At 46.5% G+C, this 17,101-nt stretch overlaps 1 protein-coding gene across 1 annotated transcript; it reads right to left on the bottom strand.

Annotated features, from left to right (window-relative positions):
* Positions 1 to 2,577: 2,577 nt before the first annotated feature.
* On the bottom strand, positions 2,578 to 15,793 carry cntnap1 (contactin associated protein 1). The gene is made up of 24 exons (XM_076038737.1): positions 15,106 to 15,793; positions 11,237 to 11,338; positions 10,855 to 11,048; positions 10,408 to 10,561; positions 9,606 to 9,809; positions 9,336 to 9,520; positions 9,087 to 9,236; positions 8,707 to 8,968; positions 8,464 to 8,613; positions 8,200 to 8,374; positions 8,004 to 8,110; positions 7,795 to 7,917; positions 6,985 to 7,188; positions 6,729 to 6,885; positions 6,504 to 6,631; positions 6,251 to 6,424; positions 5,950 to 6,168; positions 5,600 to 5,839; positions 5,216 to 5,455; positions 5,001 to 5,128; positions 4,809 to 4,902; positions 4,493 to 4,723; positions 4,369 to 4,413; positions 2,578 to 2,788 (listed from the first exon to the last, which is right to left on the bottom strand). The coding sequence occupies exons 1-24, from the start codon at positions 15,164 to 15,166 to the stop codon at positions 2,589 to 2,591; spliced, it is 3,927 nt and encodes a 1,308-aa protein (XP_075894852.1). The 5' UTR covers positions 15,167 to 15,793; the 3' UTR covers positions 2,578 to 2,588.
* Positions 15,794 to 17,101: the final 1,308 nt, after the last annotated feature.

Raw genomic sequence — 17,101 nt, forward strand, 5'->3', positions numbered from 1 at the left:
CGACCATACTCCCTCTACTGGCCACTTTTTATTTTATCAATCGCTTTTCTCTCTTCATCCTTAAAACTAAAAGTGATTCAGTCGTGTTTGTGCACTACAGTGAGTGCGCTGGATGGTTGGCATCGTTGCACAAGTTTGTTTGTTTCTCAATGCAAGTCAACGTTTATCGATGTCCTATCTCGGTGTATCTCGGTGCACGATTGATTACGCTGGAACAAAAAAAAAAAGAAGAAGAAGAAGAGGGATTTGAAAACCCGGTCACACACACGCACGCGCACGCTTCAGGGACCACACGCATGATGTCGATGAGAGGCAATGAAGTGACACAGCCGAGCCAAGACAGTGGCAGCCCAGTGAGTACAGCGTGGTGTATAAATCTATATAATACATTAGTCGACTCCTTCCTCACCAAAGAAACAAAACCACCACCACCACAACAACAACAACAACAACATGACTTTGACAACCTGTGGTGATTGTCGGTTGAAACACACAATGTGTCGATCGCAAAAAAAACAAACAAAAAAAAACAGAACCCCACAGTTTCACTCTGCTCACGCTTCATTCGTCTTATCAAAGCTTTCGCGGAAAAAAAATATATAGCCTGTAAATGCCACTTCTATGGCCACATCTGTACACAAGTAATTCCAGCTTTTTGTACATTTTCTGTACGTCTCTGCACGGTTCTCTTCATCTGCATCTGAGACAAAGTTGTTAGCTGAGCTCTGGAAGGTGTTTCAGTGCCGGCAGAGAACAAGAGTTGTACCTTCTTTTTTTCTTTTTTTTTTCCTGAGCATTCTTAAAAACCACCGTGAGTACTTTTACCACCAGCGCTAAACAGGATACTCATCAAGACAGCGGTATACGCTGTACCAGAAATATACATTCAAATTACTTGTTTGTTGTTTTTTTTTTTTAGATTTCCATTCAAAAATAAACGTTAGGACTGAAAAATAAAAGTGTTTCGACACAGTATTTATATATTTCACGGGTACACTTGTTTTTGTTCTATTTGCTATTGTGCATTTGCTAATGCAACTGAGACTGTTTTGACGTCATTGGTGGTAAATGGAAGCTCATATACTATTATTCTGTGGTACTGCAAAGTGTGCTCATGCTCTACAAATGCATAGCTAATATATTTCACAAATGTTTTTTTTTTCTTTTTAATTGATCTCTTTCTCTCTCTCTGTGCTACTAAGACAACAGTGCTCAGTGTCCAGCAGAGCTGCACTGAGCCTCGCTAACTCTAAGCCGTCGTTGCGTTACGCGTTTAGCGAAAGCGTCACCTTGCCAGAGTAGATTGAGATTTTCTTTAAGTTTCTTTTAGTTAAACAAGCAGCAGCAGCAGCCTGATGGCGCCATGTTGAGGCTACCTCTGTCCTACGGCGTGACACAAACGTATTCAAGCGGCAATGAGTTAGAAGTAAAATATTAGCGTTTGCACTCTTGTGGTCCTCTGTACATATGTTCCTTTTTGTGTGTGCATGTGCGTTGGTGTTGTCGGTTATGTATTCTTCTCCTCCACGTGGCTCTTGGAAAGGCGCTAAAATTCTGAAATGATGCTAAACTTTTGAAGGTTTAGAGGAGCGAAGAGGCGGACTTGTGGAAAACCGCCACGAGAAGTAAGACAACAGGAATGTGAATTTGGACACTAAGGTCAATCCGTCCCCAGGCGAGCTTCATCACCTCAGCCTTTGCGGCGCGCCAACGCCGTCAGCATCTCACACGATGGAAGGGATCCTCATGTCTCTCTCCCTAACAGAGCTGAAACCATGTTGCTAGCCTGAGCTGTTTTACTGTGGAAGCTTCTACCTACTGACACTATGTTGCGGTCTGAGTCGCTCCATCTAGGCAATGCACTGTTATAGGCTGCGATACAACATATATAAGCGTTATATACCTCTTACAGTCGTCAGGCCTCATGCTTGTCAGTATACTTGCTCTTTACTTGCTTGTGTTTTTTTGTTTCTTTTTTTTTTTTTTTTTTTTTTTAAATTCATGGTTCGCTCTACCGGCTCCCAGATAAACTCGCCGCTCAAACCCAAGAGGGACCAAGAGAACATGGCATTAAAAATAACCAGGTCCGTGAGAGATTGTCAGAAGAGATGTTCTATAGATGGCATTGGATCTATACAGCAGGGTATTTGTAGTTTTGTTTGGTCTAAAAAAAAAAAAAAAAAAATGGCTCAGGACGACGACAAAGACAAATAATAAATAAATCCCTATTTTTTCCTTTAAAAAAATGGCATTAAACCTTAAAATCCCACTCCCGCGGCTTCTAGTCTAAACCCAATCTGAAAACTGTTCTGGTTTCTTCATGTCAAGCTTGCTCAGATGAGGCACTTCAGTATTTCACCCTGTGATACAGTGTGACACTCGTTGAGCTTTTACCAAAATACAAACTTTTGTAGAGCACCAGGCGTCAGATCCCACCCCGACTGGAGACAGAAACGCAAAAGACGTAAATATGAAAGAAAAGAAACAGAACTGTTAGAAAACTTAACTTGGGTTCTGTAAGTGCTATCTCCCTCCCCCACCAACCCTCCGTCAAACCCACCCCCAGGCCCCCCCGAAGTCTTGCGTCACTAGCCACTCCTCAGGTCCTCTTCAATTTCTGGCAGGTTCTTCTTTTCCCTCCTCAGGGTCTCAGTCAGCGGCCGAGCGCTGCTGGGCGACTCCAAGTTCTTGGGTTCGTTGGTGCGGTAGCTGCCTTTCTGCTGGTACGCATAAACGTAGATGCTGTACAGGCCTCCGAAGAGCAGCAACAAAGCCAGGATGACGATGACTGAGAGATAAAAATAGCAGAGTTAATCCGCGGCGGTGCCGGTGAGAGATGAGAGTTCCTCTCCTAAGGTGAGCAAGCGGTGAAGCAGGCGCCGATTTAAAGGGATGTGTTAGCTCATTGTGCATGGGGAAATGGACTTGTAAGACCAGTTGTTATCAGCAGTAACAGTATAATATGGCCATGCATCCACCTGCACACAGCTGCTGTTTCTATCTTTAAAATATTGTTGTCGTAGCTCTTTAGGCAAACACAGGAAAAGCAAGAAAGACCAGCAAAAATTGGCAGCGCACAAGTACATTAAAAGACACTATGTCAATTCTTTCACTGGAACCGAGACGTCCTGCAGTGGATTATTAATTGCGTAGGCATGATTCTGAGTGTAACAGAGAAAAGCTTCTGCGTGTTTTTCTCAGCAAATATTGCACCAGACTCAGCACAAGATCTGAGGACACGTAGGCCGAGATTCCTCTGGAACTTTCTTTCACGCTGTCAATCAAATCAAGCCTTGTGCACACGCACACAAGAGGTCTAGTTTCTTGCACGGTGGCAGGTCATGCTGACCACCTGAATTTCCTTTGGGATTAATAAAGTTTTATCTAATCTTGTTACTTCACAGTGAAGCGCGAGATCACATTTCCCAGACCGTTCCGCCGGAAGTTTTAATTTCCACCCCGCGTTCTGTCGCAATAAAACGAGACGCAGTCTGGAGCTTGGCACTTTCTCCATCAGCTGGCGTTGAATGCAGAGCTGGCGATCACGCAGGCGTTTATGAGACTGGAACAAGTCTCAGTCATAACTATCTGCACTCAGCGGTATACGAGGCAGGGATAATGTATGTAATGTCTGATAACAACGGGGGCGGGGGAGGAGAACCAATGTTACTGCGGCCAAATTCTGCAGATGCATTAGCATAATTTGTCAGAATCTGAGCAATCTATTAAGCTAAAGCCCAATCGGTGGCGAACACTGAGCACGGCCCAGCCAGACTAAGTACAGCTGATCCGGCCAGTTTCGGTCTCAGACTGAGACGGAGGACTCTGTGTCCCTGTGCTACAATTTAATCCTGAGATGATGAAACCCAGCTGCTTTTTAAGGGAACCTGATCTTATTTCATTGCCTTTATCTCTAGTAGTATTAGTGGTTGTAGCATTTTTTTTTAAAAATCTTAGTCCATATTATTGATTAAAAACAGGTGTTATAGCAGTGCTACACCAGAAAATTATGAGTTAAACAATTCATAAAATTTTTTGTATAACCTGCAACCTCATAAAATTTAATTAATAAAAGTTAATGTGATTGTCAGTAGAGAGAGAGAGAGAGTGTTGGGATTACGAATGTCTGCCAATGTTTTTTTTCTTCTTCCCTTTGAGTCTGACACGGGCTTGAATAAACACTCAAAAGCCTCCACTGGAAGCTGACAACCCCACTCTAATTTAGGATTAAGGGCTTTTAGGGACATTTTTCAGACCTATGATTTACTACAGGAACGGCCAGTTGAGTGAGACAACGATTATTGAGGGAAGTCTTAAAAATAATTTCAATAAATAAAGTAATTCTAAAAAAGCAGAAAAGCGTGTTACCTGTTATCCAAAACAGGCCCAAGTCATCATGGATGTATATGTATTCTGAAAACGAGAGGAGCAGAGAGTGAGTTTACACACCGAATGCAAACCAAATGTGCTGCATTGTGGGGCGTCCACTCACCAATGGTGGTAAACCAGGGGTCGACCTCCCAGGGTACGTAGCCCAGGATGGGAGGGAAGGCGCCGCAGTTGGACTCGGAGACGTAGCCTTGTGTTGTTACCGGAGGGTCCGTTTCGTTGGGCCGGAACAGGGCCCTCAAAGGGGCGTAGACATTGTATCTCACGCCAGATATGCATCCAATGAATCCCGGAGAGTTGTGCCGTTGGATGTCGTAGTCGATGTCACCAACCTCTGGGAGAGTACACAGACACGTTGAGCGTGCAAATTATGCTGAAACGACGGGTCATTCACCTACAGTGACACATTAGGCACTTACCCATCACTCTGCCCAAGAACATGGACTTTGGAGAGTCAAAGCGAGCGTCCTCCACCAGCGTTATTTTATCCACTATGGGCTCCATGTAATCCACCTGAAGGCAAAGCAAAATGCATCCTCTGTCGTTGGGAAGCGAGATGGAGGGCAGATGAAATGACCAGGCGCCATCAACATCGCCTGGAGCGCACCAACCTGCGACTTGATGGTTCTGTTGTGTCTGGTTATATTGATGTAATGCGGGTATCCATCTGCCAGGTTGCGGTGAGTCAGCTGGTACTTGTGCGTTATGAGGCCCAGCTTGTACCTCAGATCCACGGTTCCTGCAGAGGTACATGAGGCGGAAAGTCATTTTGATGAATCGACATCAGTTCAGAGAAGCCAAGTGGCACTCCAGAGCTCCTTCCTACCGTCGCTTTTAAGGATGATGGCGATGTAGTCTTGGACAAAGGAGCTGATGTAGAGCAGCACAGCTGGCTTGTAGACGGTGCTGAAACTGAACTCGATGTCATCCGCCGTGTCATTGTAGCCAAGGCTGAAGTTGTCGTAGTGCGGGTCGATCCAGTTGGCCCATGCTGCCTCGTCTGATATAGGCTTCTTCCGTATGTTGTATTTCAGCCACGAGCCGATCTCGAAATAAGCTCCAATGTCTTAGGAAAGATCACACATGAGATCAGGGATCGAGGGATCTAAGTCAATGTCCACTGAATTGCGTTGAAGATGAGAGGAAAAGCTCCTCCTGAGAGCAATTTCGGCTGGCGGCCGATCCCATGAAATATACGAGCATAACTCACCTTTGTGGCAGTAAAAGCCGTCAAACGCCGTGTTGTTGCAGTCACATGTGTAGGAGGCGTAGCCCTCGATACACTGGCCACTGTTTCGGCATGGTATGGTTGCGTTGAGACACTGTCCTGTGCAGTTCCTCCTGATGCCTTGCTCTTCATTCACTTTCCCCTCCAGATCGATAGGAACGCCGTTCATCCGTAAGCCCCGAAGGCACCCAAGAAAAGGTCTCAGCGTGCGGTTGGCTGCACCTTTAGGAGGAGTAATAAGGATCCACAAACAAAATTGTGTATTGAATATGCTACATGGGGCGGTGGCACAGTTAAATTTGAAATCCCTTTCTTTACACGAAGCAACCTACCTACAAGGAGGGGATGTGAAAACGTCATGGTGACAAAGGTCTGACCCGGGAAGCGTCTGACAGCCCAAGGTTGATAGTCTACCTTGATGCGTGCAAGTTTCACATTGATCTCAGCCTGGACAAAGTGCCACTCGTTGTCATTGAGAGGCACCGGAGAGCGCAGAGTCGCATTAAGAATGCCGTCACCAACCATGAATACAAAAACAAGATTGTGGGTGGCTAAAGGGGAGAGGGGAAAAAGTTGGTGAGAAATCAGTCTGTTTAGCTTTATCAAAAATGATCCAGACACGAGCAGACTCACTATTTAGCTCTATGCGTATGAAGTTTCTGAGTTGGTCGTCAGAGTTCTCCAGAAAGACACCGTGGTCTCGATAGGTCTTGAAGTGAAAGGAGATGTCGGCGGTAGAACCTGGCTTAAAGGTGGGGAAGGTTATGTAGGTGGGCTTGACAAAAGCTATCGTGTTCCAGATGCTTCCTGCGGGAAAAGAATCTGAGTGTAAACACTCCTGGCCTATGCCGACGATCAGTAGACGTGCATGAAGGCCAGAGCTTACTGTCGCCATGGCAGCGGAGAGGCCCAACAGTGATTTGTGCTTCAGAGCCAGTCCTGTTGGTGTCGCCGACCACGACCCTCTTCACCGGGAGGTGGTCTCTGAAGTCCAGGTAGCCTTTATCCGAGAACCTGGAAGGCCGCAATTTGGATATATATCCATTTTGTTATTGCCACAAAAGTAAGAAAAAAAAAATAAACCGGGGTAATTGGTGCATTCTTGTCTTACCACTGCCGATAGTCTGCATCACAGTTGCACTGGAACTTTGGATCAACGCAGGTTTGGTTGATGGCACAGCCGCACTTTTGGACCTCTCTGAAAGTTCCTCCCCAGTAATAGTGACTCTCATTGTTACGACCAACCCAGTAACCAAATGGCCTTCCATCTATATGTTTTGAAGACACAGGAGGGAAGTTGATGTTTTTTGCTCTTTTTGCATTCTTTTCCATCAGCACATTGTGTTGAACGTGCCACTCCCACTTACTGGGGGTGTTGAGGAGGCGGGACTTGTAGCAGGAGTAGTCGATCCACTGCTCACAGTAGATGGACGTGTTGGCCAGAGCAGTGACCTCGTCCCAGGTGGCGTTCCAGTAGTTGACGTCGACGATGTACGGTCGGTCTATCGAGCTGCCGCTCACCTTGGTGCCATCGACACGGTCATTCATGATCACTGTCCAAGCCTTGTACGCTGTTGAAGGGTGTGATAGATAAGCTCTGTCAACACTGGCTTCAAGGAGTATAAGCCCTGTTTTTGCTTCGTACAGAACATTTCTCAGTTAGTTGGAACTCTTATTAATTTCCCCAATATGGGATTAATAAAGGCATTCTATTCTAACTCCAGGTTGAATAGTTGGACTAATTAGAATTAAGTGGCATAATTCTGGTACAAATGTTTTTATATTCTTCATTGCCAGTTTTGCTCACCGACTTACTGATGATACAAAACGTCCCCAAAAATGAAGGCTTAAAATCTTGATCGTCCACCGAGTGGTAAAACATTACACTCACGCTGTTCCCCCCAATCAATGTAATCACAGCCAAACTAAAATATTGTTAATATATAAGAATTTGCAACTTGGGATTGAAATATAGGCGATATCAATATAACAAAACAGTTGGAAGAACCATCAAACCCCTTTTTTAAATCCACACACGAGCCACACACGAGCATCTCATTACATGAAGTTGATAAAATTACTTCCCATCCTCCCACTCCTCCTTTCATTACCCGCCTGCAGAGCATCGAGCTAATGACGAGTGCACCGCTGATGAAGTCGTGACAGCGATTGCTTACAGTTCATCTTGCAGTACACCTCAAACGGCTTCAGTGGTCCGCTGAGATCGGGATCGATGGTGTAATTTCCAGACCAGTACTTCCCACTGAGTCTGTAGGCTTCGCATGACTCCTTGTAAACGGCTGTTTGAAAATTGAGAATATCATTGTGTGAATATCAGTAGGTAAATAGGCAAAGGTAATTTTTCTCACCGATAGTCAGCACTTACACATGTGACACACTTCCCCCTTGTAGCCCGTGTTCTCGCACAAACAGATAAAGTCGTCCCAGGACTGGATGCATCTGCCTTCATGTTCACACGGATTCGGACTACATCTGTGGGTAAAAGACATGACGGTAAAAGACGTGTTGCATTTTACCACGCTCAATATTATTTTTTATCAGCTTTTTCCACCAAAACATACCTGTCCGTGATGCCACACGTGCCCAACAACAGCTCAGCATAGCGCCCCCACTGTCTCTGTAGGATGATGTCGATATCAAGCTGCTCATTGTCTATAAAGATATGCTGCATGCAGCCGTGGAAATGGTTGAGCTTGGTCTCGCACTTCCTTATCGTGTTATTGGTTTTCGGGCAACCTGAGGGGTGAGGAGGAAAGCACAAGGTTTGACTGGTCGTCACAGCTCATGACGTCGGAAGTTGCAGAATTTTTGTTAGATGAGCTTACCTCCGAAAAAGTAGCGATCTCCTGTGCGTATCGTGAATGGGTTTGTTATCTTGAGGGGCGATTCTTTCTCCTCGTCAATGGTGAGGGTCAACAGGTTGTCTCTGGCGGTCAAATCTACTGTATGCCAGTATCCGTCGTTGAGCCTGTAACCTGAGATTTTAAAAACAAAATGCATCCATTGCTTGGGCAACAGGAAACGGAATCTTTCAAATATTTCCGCCACAAGCTTGAGTGTGAACCGACCTGCAGCAAACTGCAGCTTCTTCTTGCCGGGCTGGAAAATGGTGACGTTGATCTGGCCTTCACTGAGCCCCAGCTCCAGTGCGCCGAGATCATCAGCGAATCGCGTGAACATCAGCAGCCCCGTGTAGTCCCATGAGCGAAACATGAACTTAACAAACATGCGGGGCTTCCTGAAGAAGCCTGGCACTTGTAAGTAATTGTTGGGCCCTGCAAAGGTAATGGGTTTGAGCAGGATGTCCCTGCAGGCAAAATCCATCTTTTTCTGAAGGGGAGAGAAGACAAAGCGTAAAAATAAATCAGTATCATATAATGACAGTGGAGCACAGAGCACATGACTTGCTGATTGATCATTTAAAATGCACGCTGATGTAGGCGTCTACCTTCTGAGGAATGCGGATTTCAGGGTCTTCTCTCTTGGCCTTATCGATGATGTTGATGTCGTTGATGAAGACGTTTTCCAGACAGCCCCGGAAGTTAGGTATGGTGGGCAGGTGGGGCAAGTTCTGCTCTATGACACCCCCGATGTACAACTGCAAGAGATGTAAAAGACATTCTGTCACCGCCGTAAGACAATGAAGTAAATGCACAGCTCGTTATCATGCACAGTGGGCCGTGCACAAATCCCTTACCTGAGTGTCCAGGTCCAGGTGTGTAAAATCTCCATTGCAGATGGCCGTCACGGTCTGACTGTCCACCGTGAAGTTCACCTGCCGACCGTAGCGCTTGACGGTGACATAGTGCCAGTGGAGGTTGTCCAGCAGGCTGCCCACCGTCAGCGTGATCCGCCCGTCCACTTTGTGTATGACACTGCTTCCTGAGAGAGAGGTGGCCGGAAGGAAAAGCGTTTTATTTTCTTCAATGTCAAACTACTTTAAAAAGTAGACGGAGTCAGGCCTTACCGAGGCTAATGTGCAGATACAGGCGGCCTCTCTTGAGTTCCAGGGTGAAGAGGTCTCCCTGGATCCCCTCGCTGTGTAGCAGCAGGCCGTCCTGCTCAAGGGTCTTGAAGTTAATGGCAATGTGGTCTTCCAGCGTGCGGGACCTCTTCTCTGGGAATGTGTAGACCACTGAGTCGTCCCCGTTGTACTGCAAGACGTAGGAGTCTACAAGCAAAGTACAGTCATTTAGTACACTAGTGTATACAAGCCTTGTATGATATTATCTTTAATATGTGTAGCATTTATAGATGGTTTGAGCTGTCTACAATTCGTGAAATTGCAAAATTAAGTTTTTTAATTGTGTTAAAGTTACATTTTCCTTTTTCTTCTGTAAAACACTACCAAGTTGTGGTTTGTCAAACAACATTTCTCACATAGATTTTGCTTCATCTTTTATTTAATTTTAATGCATTTTAATTTTTTTTTTAAAAATGTATGTAATAGCATCAGTTTCAAGTGAGTCATTTACTCAAATACTTAGTGCCAGATGGGAATCTCTTCTTATTATTATTTTCATTAGTAGTGGTAATCGTTGCAGTATTAACACACACACAAAAATTGCTCAATAGACCAAATTGGTATTTGTGTCATTTATTCTGTGTCTGTGTCTGCTGTGTTTGGCACTGACATTTAATATCACATATCTGAGTCATGGCTAAATTGGATAACAGATTGTTCCTGGATGTGGTTTAGATGCACTAAAAGCTTGTGTGCCCATTATTTGTCAGTTTATTCATTCATTCATTTATTTATTTATTTTTACCATAAGGGCAGCCAAACAGCTCCAGCCTCACTCCGATCTTCCCCCCGTTCTCAGTGTTCCAGGCCAGGGGAAGCAGCCGGATGTGTTTGGCAGTGAAGGCGTAATGGAAGACATTCCTCTTCACCTGATAATAATTCCAATTCCCGGGCAGCGTCTGCAGGGAAGATGGGACAGGGGAAGTGGGGAGAGAGAGGCTTACTGAGTCAGTGCAGCGGTATTAGCGCCTTATTAGGAGACGGAGACAAACCGATGATGAGATTAGTTTTGTCAGTGGCTGAGAGACATAATATGCCGCGGCGTCTCTGTTTTCTGTGCCCGTGCCAGTAGATAGAATGGAACACGCAGTCACTGTGGGGCGGACTGTGGAACAGATTACCGCTTGACTGGTAAATCCTGGCCTAATCCCCGATTCAAACCCACCCAACACTCCCACTCTATGACACGTACAGAGTTGCCTCCTTTCATGATGTACGGCGTCCAGGAATCGGGCCGGTCGCCATAGAGCAAGGTGTACTTGGTGACCCAGTCGTAGGAGTTGAAGGTCCCCTGGGTGGCGATGGCCTGCAGGCGATACTTCCTCCCCAGGTCCACCTGCAGCCATGGCTGTCGGTCCCGGGGGGCTGGAGACCAACCGCTGCTGCCTGCGGCCAAGAAAATGCACAGCAATGACAGGAGTGAAAAAAAATTTGATTGAAAAGTGCCAGTTTATGGCCATCGGGTCTTGATTTTTGGAGTTGGAAAGTGTTTGGAAGGCGACAAAGGGGAATGGGTGGTCTCAGAAGGTCAAGCCAACACCTAATGTCACTTATCCGTTTGTCATTGTACTTACCATACAATTTGGCAAAGTTGGCCGAGTAAAGAAAGTTATATCTCGACGATGCCAGGAAGGAAGAGGCGTACAGGCTCGAGACCAAAGGATCGACACATTCTCCTACAGGGCGAAAAAAATTAGGGAGACAATGAGGTCAGCGCGTCTGAGCGGGGGCTTTTCATAACGCAGCGTTTATAAATCTCTCTCAGAATTACATGGTTCTAGTCAACAAAGACGGGCACAGCCTGCGCTGCCTGATAAGAGAAGCCATTCGCGGTTTTAATAAAACTGGCCGGTCCCTGACTAATGAAACATAGAAGTACACTTTGCATATTGAATTAAGCTAAAAAGGTGCAGCACAAACACTTTGAGTCATGTTTGCTACGCAAACAGTGAGATCACACATATCCCACCTTCCAGCCATTGGTCTATCTTTTGTCTGGAGCAACCTCAACGACTCCGTGAATGTTGGCCAAGCACAGGTTGCTATGCATAAAAATACAAGGACACATCTGGAGGACACATTGTGCAGAATGATGAGAAAGACTAGAAATAATGAAAAGGGCTCACAACAGAGCATTAAGCTTGTTGTTGCTGTTGCTACTCCAAACACTGCTCTGTTTTGAAATTCAAATTGAAAATGTTAATTAGAATTAGAGTCTACGTGAAAGATAAAGCGTGTACAGAAGAAAAGATTGTTGGGCAGAGAGTTGCTACAAGAGGTTTTTTTTTGTGCTGCCTGTTCCTGCAGTCACAGAGGTCGTCCAGTACAGAGGGCGAAGCAGCAGGCCGTGACTTGAAAACAGCCGATTATGATGCAGCATTAGAAACAGATCCAGACACCAGTGGGTGCTTCAGACACTCACATTGTGTCAGGGAGCAGAGGACCACGTGGTCAAGTACATAGACGAGGGCATAGACGGCTGCATTACGCTCGCATATAGGACTGAAAGTGTGAGAATTGACTCGGCAACACACCCTCATAAATAATGAAAACATCACATGAGTTCTGTCAACCCCCTTGAGCAAGGACAGTCTGCACGCTCAGGTGGAAAGAATGCGCTGAGCAAGGGAAACGTGACCTTGAACTCTCTCGGCTGGCTTGTCTCTCCTCGACTGTCGTTCGATCTCTCTCGGCCACCTGGCCAGACCCTGATTGACAACAGCAGTATTTAGTTGCTTATTCATTTTTCACGCACTCCGGAGTCGGTCACCTTACTTTACGGATGAGGAGGCAGGAGATCCCAGGCGCTCTGTCGAGACATTTTAAAGACTCCACTGTCAAAAGACGTCTCTTTGGAGGCTTTGTGTTCTGGGTACACTGGTGAGGTTTATTGACTGATAACAGCTCTGTGTGTATTGATTGGTTTTAATTGCTTGGTCACTACTAGAAAAGGCTGGGTATTTAACTTGACGTGTGGAGAGAACGCAGCTCCCTGTCAGACGACAGCAGATTAACCAGGAGCTTTGACTTCCTCCTCCTTCTCCTCCTTCCTCCTCCTCCTTCTCCTCCCCTTCCTCCACCTCCTCCTCTTCTCCTCTTCTTGCTCTCAAATGCCTCCTATTACATCACACTCTCCCTAATCATCGTCTTGCTATTTTTTTCCCCACTTCTCTCTCCACTCTTCCCCTCCCATGTGGGCGTCGTCATCATGCCGCAGTAGCCGAAGTGTACCTGAGTGCAACGTCGAGCACCGAGAGCCCGGCTGTTCACCTCTGCCTTTTGTGCTCCGCCGTCTCCCGTCTCTTCTTACTGCAGCACAACAGTCAACAGACAACCCGACGCTGCCTGCCATCCCCTATTTATCATGAAGGGAGCTGTGCATAAACATGTGGCTCTCTCAGCATCGCATTTGCTGAGTCATCAGTCTGCCTCTGTGAGCGAGGCTCTGTCTGCTCCGGCACATCCTCACTTGCTCGCTGTGTAGTATGCAGAGTGGCACCTCCTGTGGCTGTCATTCAGTCGGTGACGCCTCCCTGCAGCTTGAAAATACCCACATGGCAACAACCTTGTGCGTGTGGAGCTGCATGCAGATGGAGACCGAGACCAAAATCTTTTCAAAGTTGCACCACAAAACAGCACAGGGGGAGTGGCACTCTGACTTCGTCTAAAGGGGCGGGTTATAAATAATTCATGACCGTGCTGGCATCACAGTAGGTGGTGTCTGGGAAAAATACCAGGGATAAAAAACACAAACATCACGGAACGTTGCCCTGAAAGCAAAACCTATCGCAGCTTAATTTGCAGGCAGAGAGTGAGCCGAGTTTCCAACATGTTCAAGTGTTAAGTCGGTCTCTTGAAGATAATGAATCCCATCACGTGGGAACAAACAGTCTGTCTGCAGTCGCTTGTGCTGCTAACCGTGACAGGAGCGAGGACACACGAGCACACGCAATCACTTTTCAGAAATGCACACTTTTAGAGACTCAGGGCCGCAGCTCCCCCACCCAAGGGTGTGTCAGTACTGCCGCTGCACTCTGAGGCTCCATGTCCATCACCAGGCCACTTGTGAGCACAAAGTTCGCCTGAGATCTGTGAGCCACAAATCACTTAGTGGCAGCGTTCAGTGCTGCAGGCAGTGAAGCTCCCATCAAATGCAGCCTATAGCTACTGATGCTAGAGTGAGATCATGCCATTCATATCCCAGAACGCCACGTGATGGAGCTCTGAGCAATGTGCTTGAGCCCAGAATAGACCTCAGCAGTCAAAAATGAATTAAGGAGCAAGAGGAGGCAGAAGGGAAATGAAGGCCACATTATTATTATTATAATTATAATTATTATTATTATTATTATTATTATTATTATTATTATTATTATTATTATTATTAACAACATTATTGTTGTTATTATCATCATCATCATCACACCCCTAATGATGAGATGTCTTGCAAAAAGTAACAGATTGATTATATTCTCTAAATTTCAGGAGCTCGTGTGATGCTCCTCGTTTTGAGCAGTCATGCAACGTCCCACACGGGATTTTTGACGAGCAGCCAAGTCAGTCTGAGGTCATCCTGACGCCGGCAACACGCTACGCACATGCACGGCTTATATGCGCAATCGTCATGCACACGCTCTCCTCTCCGCGGCGGATCACGGCACTCTTATCGCCGCCGTCCCAACACTGTCCCCCGCTCCCGGTGAATCACGGCTCGCTGCCAGGTGAAATCGTGCCAGTCCGCAGGATGCAGCGCTTCACGGGCAGGTGGAGGCTCCCATCAAACACCCTCCCCTCCCCCCTCCCTCCTCCCCCTCCAAAAAAAAAAAGTGCTGCAGTGGGCTGGTCCCGGCCAAGATGCCGAGTCCTGCTCCCTCTAAACCGCTAGGAGGGCGAAAAAGGCGGACATATGTACAGCCAAGAACGTTCACACGTACACCGGCCAGTCGATTTTGAACATGCAAACGCCAGCGAGCCTCGAGCATCAGTGCGTCTCTTTGCGGAGAAGTGGAGGGCTGAGCCCACACGGTGCAGGAAACTTGCGTGCCGGCGCAGCGCAGGGGGAAGCACTGCAATGCAGACAGTTCAGTGAGCTGCGGACCGCCCTGCGCACCTTGCCTCCGCAGGACCGGCGCGCGACTCTCATCCGCACTTTTCTTTTGCGCGATTTCAAAGGGCGACGACGTATCCAAGACACACGCACACATATAAATATATTTAATGATACGTGGGTTAAATGTCTCTGATTTCACCGCATCTTCGGCTTTGCCCTTTAACGCCAGCATCCCATCACCGCGCGGGCTAAATTTGAAACCCTCCACTTCTTTAACTTTCTCTCCGATTCAAAACACAGCAGCACGAAATACGCCAACACTTTGCAATATGTTTAATCACACCCAAGCCGCCGACGCCGTAGACGAGGAAATTGATGTTTCGCGGGACTTACGTGACGAGCAGTGTTGAAAACCCAAAAACAAGAGGCATATGCTCAGTATTTTGCAAGTCATCCTTCACTCAGGACTCGTTTCCCCCGGCGTTCGCTGTGTCAGTCTGACCGTGGGCTGTTCTGCAGCATCCTCTCAACCCCCCTTTGGCCCAACTTTAACTAGCGCAGCTCCAACTCCTCTTCCCGGGATCTCGGGCAGCCTCTACCGGAACGGGAACGCGCATCGGATGCTGGTGCTGATGCTGCGCTGCGCCGAGAGCGCGCACCCCTTCTTCACGTATGAAAAAATATCCCTTTAAATGTGTTTTATTTCACATAGCCGTCGCGTATAGATGTCCTTGCAGTGGGAGATGAAAAAAAAAAAAAAATCAATTCTTCAGTGTTGACATTATTTTACACTGATCTCCAATCAAGTCTTGCTGTGATCAGAAGCAGCTGCGTCCCATCTTTGCATCCAGCAAATCACTGATAAGAGTTATCCTCGTTTTATTCTCTGCTGGTGCTGCGTCGTCCTCTGGCACATGTTTCAGTGATGCCAGCCGGCCGCCAAAGCGCTGTGCTCCTGAGGAGGTGCTTGAAAAGTCTTCCTCTCCAGGAATGCGGCTCTGCGCAGCCCCAAAATAGGATCCCTGGCTTCCTGTGTGAGCGGCCAAACTTTATCGGACGTCAGCGCCGCAGGCCAGCAGGCTGCACTGCTCTGCATGTTGTCACCCTGACCTTGCCAGGTAGCCGCCTCAGCCTTTTAAAATCATACAGACAGTAGAACAGGTTACGGGACGACGATGGCATCTGTGCCTGAACTCTGACTCATCCCTACTTAAATGCACACACACACACAGACACACACACACAGGGGGGAGAGGCTGCAATAGGACAGAGGGAGGCTGCAGGGGGGGATTTGAAGCAATTGATGGCACGTTGACCATAAAATAAAAAAGCTTTGGGATTAAGGAAGTAGGTTTGTGGGCCGTGTGTGGGCCATCAGCGATGATGTGAGATTGAATGCCCTCGGGCCAGCGTGGGATTTAACGTGTTTTTCAATCAAATCAGATTGTCTGTAATCTCCCCGCTACTGGTTTAGTTATCCTGAATTGTGGGAGAGTATTGAATCATAGCTGCAGAGACAGAGGACAATGGCAGAACACTAGCGCAGGACTGGCAAAAAGCTAGTCCCAGTGCTGCAGAATTGAGAAAAGGGGAAAAAATGAAGTGGCGTATTGTCATTTATTATCGTAGTGACAAACATCTTATTTCCCCCTGTTGTATTCTGGCTTTACAACAGAATTAATCATGCATTAAATATGCAATTGGAAAAACTGCTTTTAACCACACAACAATGGTTTTGCTGTTGTCCTCAGACAGCACCTGCATCACACACGCAATCTATTTGTCACATTTGCGCTTCGCTTATAGATGTTGTGGTTGTTATGATTGGGCCAGACGACCATCTGTTTCCTGGCTGACCTTTCAGATGTGACCTTATCACACGGATGGACTCTGCTTCAGAGGCTGTTTATCGGAATGGCAGGATGGAGTTAAACAACTCATCTGGGGGGTGGGGGGACAAAAAAAATACGATACAGCTCAAGTGACCAAATGATTAACCACGTCAAATCAGAGGCGGGATTTCCAATGGAGGGATTTTACAATATTGTTTTTCCAATCACTTGTTTTGTGCAAAAGCAAGTATTAGTGTTAGTAGTAAGTATAAACCCGTTGCACAATCTCTTGTTCTTGTGTGACTATAAAAGTGAGAAATACTTTTTGAAAAATGAAAACACACCAGAAGGCTTTGCTCACACTTCGATGATGTTGTTTATATGACGCATTTATTTGGAAAATCCTTAAATGTTGACCTGTACAGCTTTGAAGCTTGTCAGTTTTATACTCATTTTTAATTTCTCATCCCAGACTCCAGTGGCACAGCCTTGCACAATACAGATATTCAGGGGAAAAGTATATTTAGCCCTCTGTTCGTATAAACATTCCATATATT

The sequence above is a fragment of the Nelusetta ayraudi genome, unplaced genomic scaffold (genome assembly GCF_046127955.1).
Source record: "Nelusetta ayraudi isolate G7.1 ecotype Tasmania unplaced genomic scaffold, CSIRO-AGI_Nayr_v1 ptg000057l, whole genome shotgun sequence".
Lineage (NCBI taxonomy): Eukaryota > Metazoa > Chordata > Actinopteri > Tetraodontiformes > Monacanthidae > Nelusetta > Nelusetta ayraudi.

Excerpts from the sequence above, each read along its gene's own strand:
- cntnap1 (XM_076038737.1), bottom strand. The coding sequence starts at position 15,166 with ATGACTTGCAAAATACTGAGCATATGCCTCTTGTTTTTGGGTTTTCAA. Across the intron at positions 11,339-15,105 it reads TTTTCAACACTGCTCGTCAC|GAGAATGTGTCGATCCTTTG; the intron begins GTAAGTCCCGCG and ends TTCGCCCTGTAG. Across the intron at positions 8,111-8,199 it reads ACGTGTGGCATCACGGACAG|ATGTAGTCCGAATCCGTGTG; the intron begins GTATGTTTTGGT and ends TTTTACCCACAG.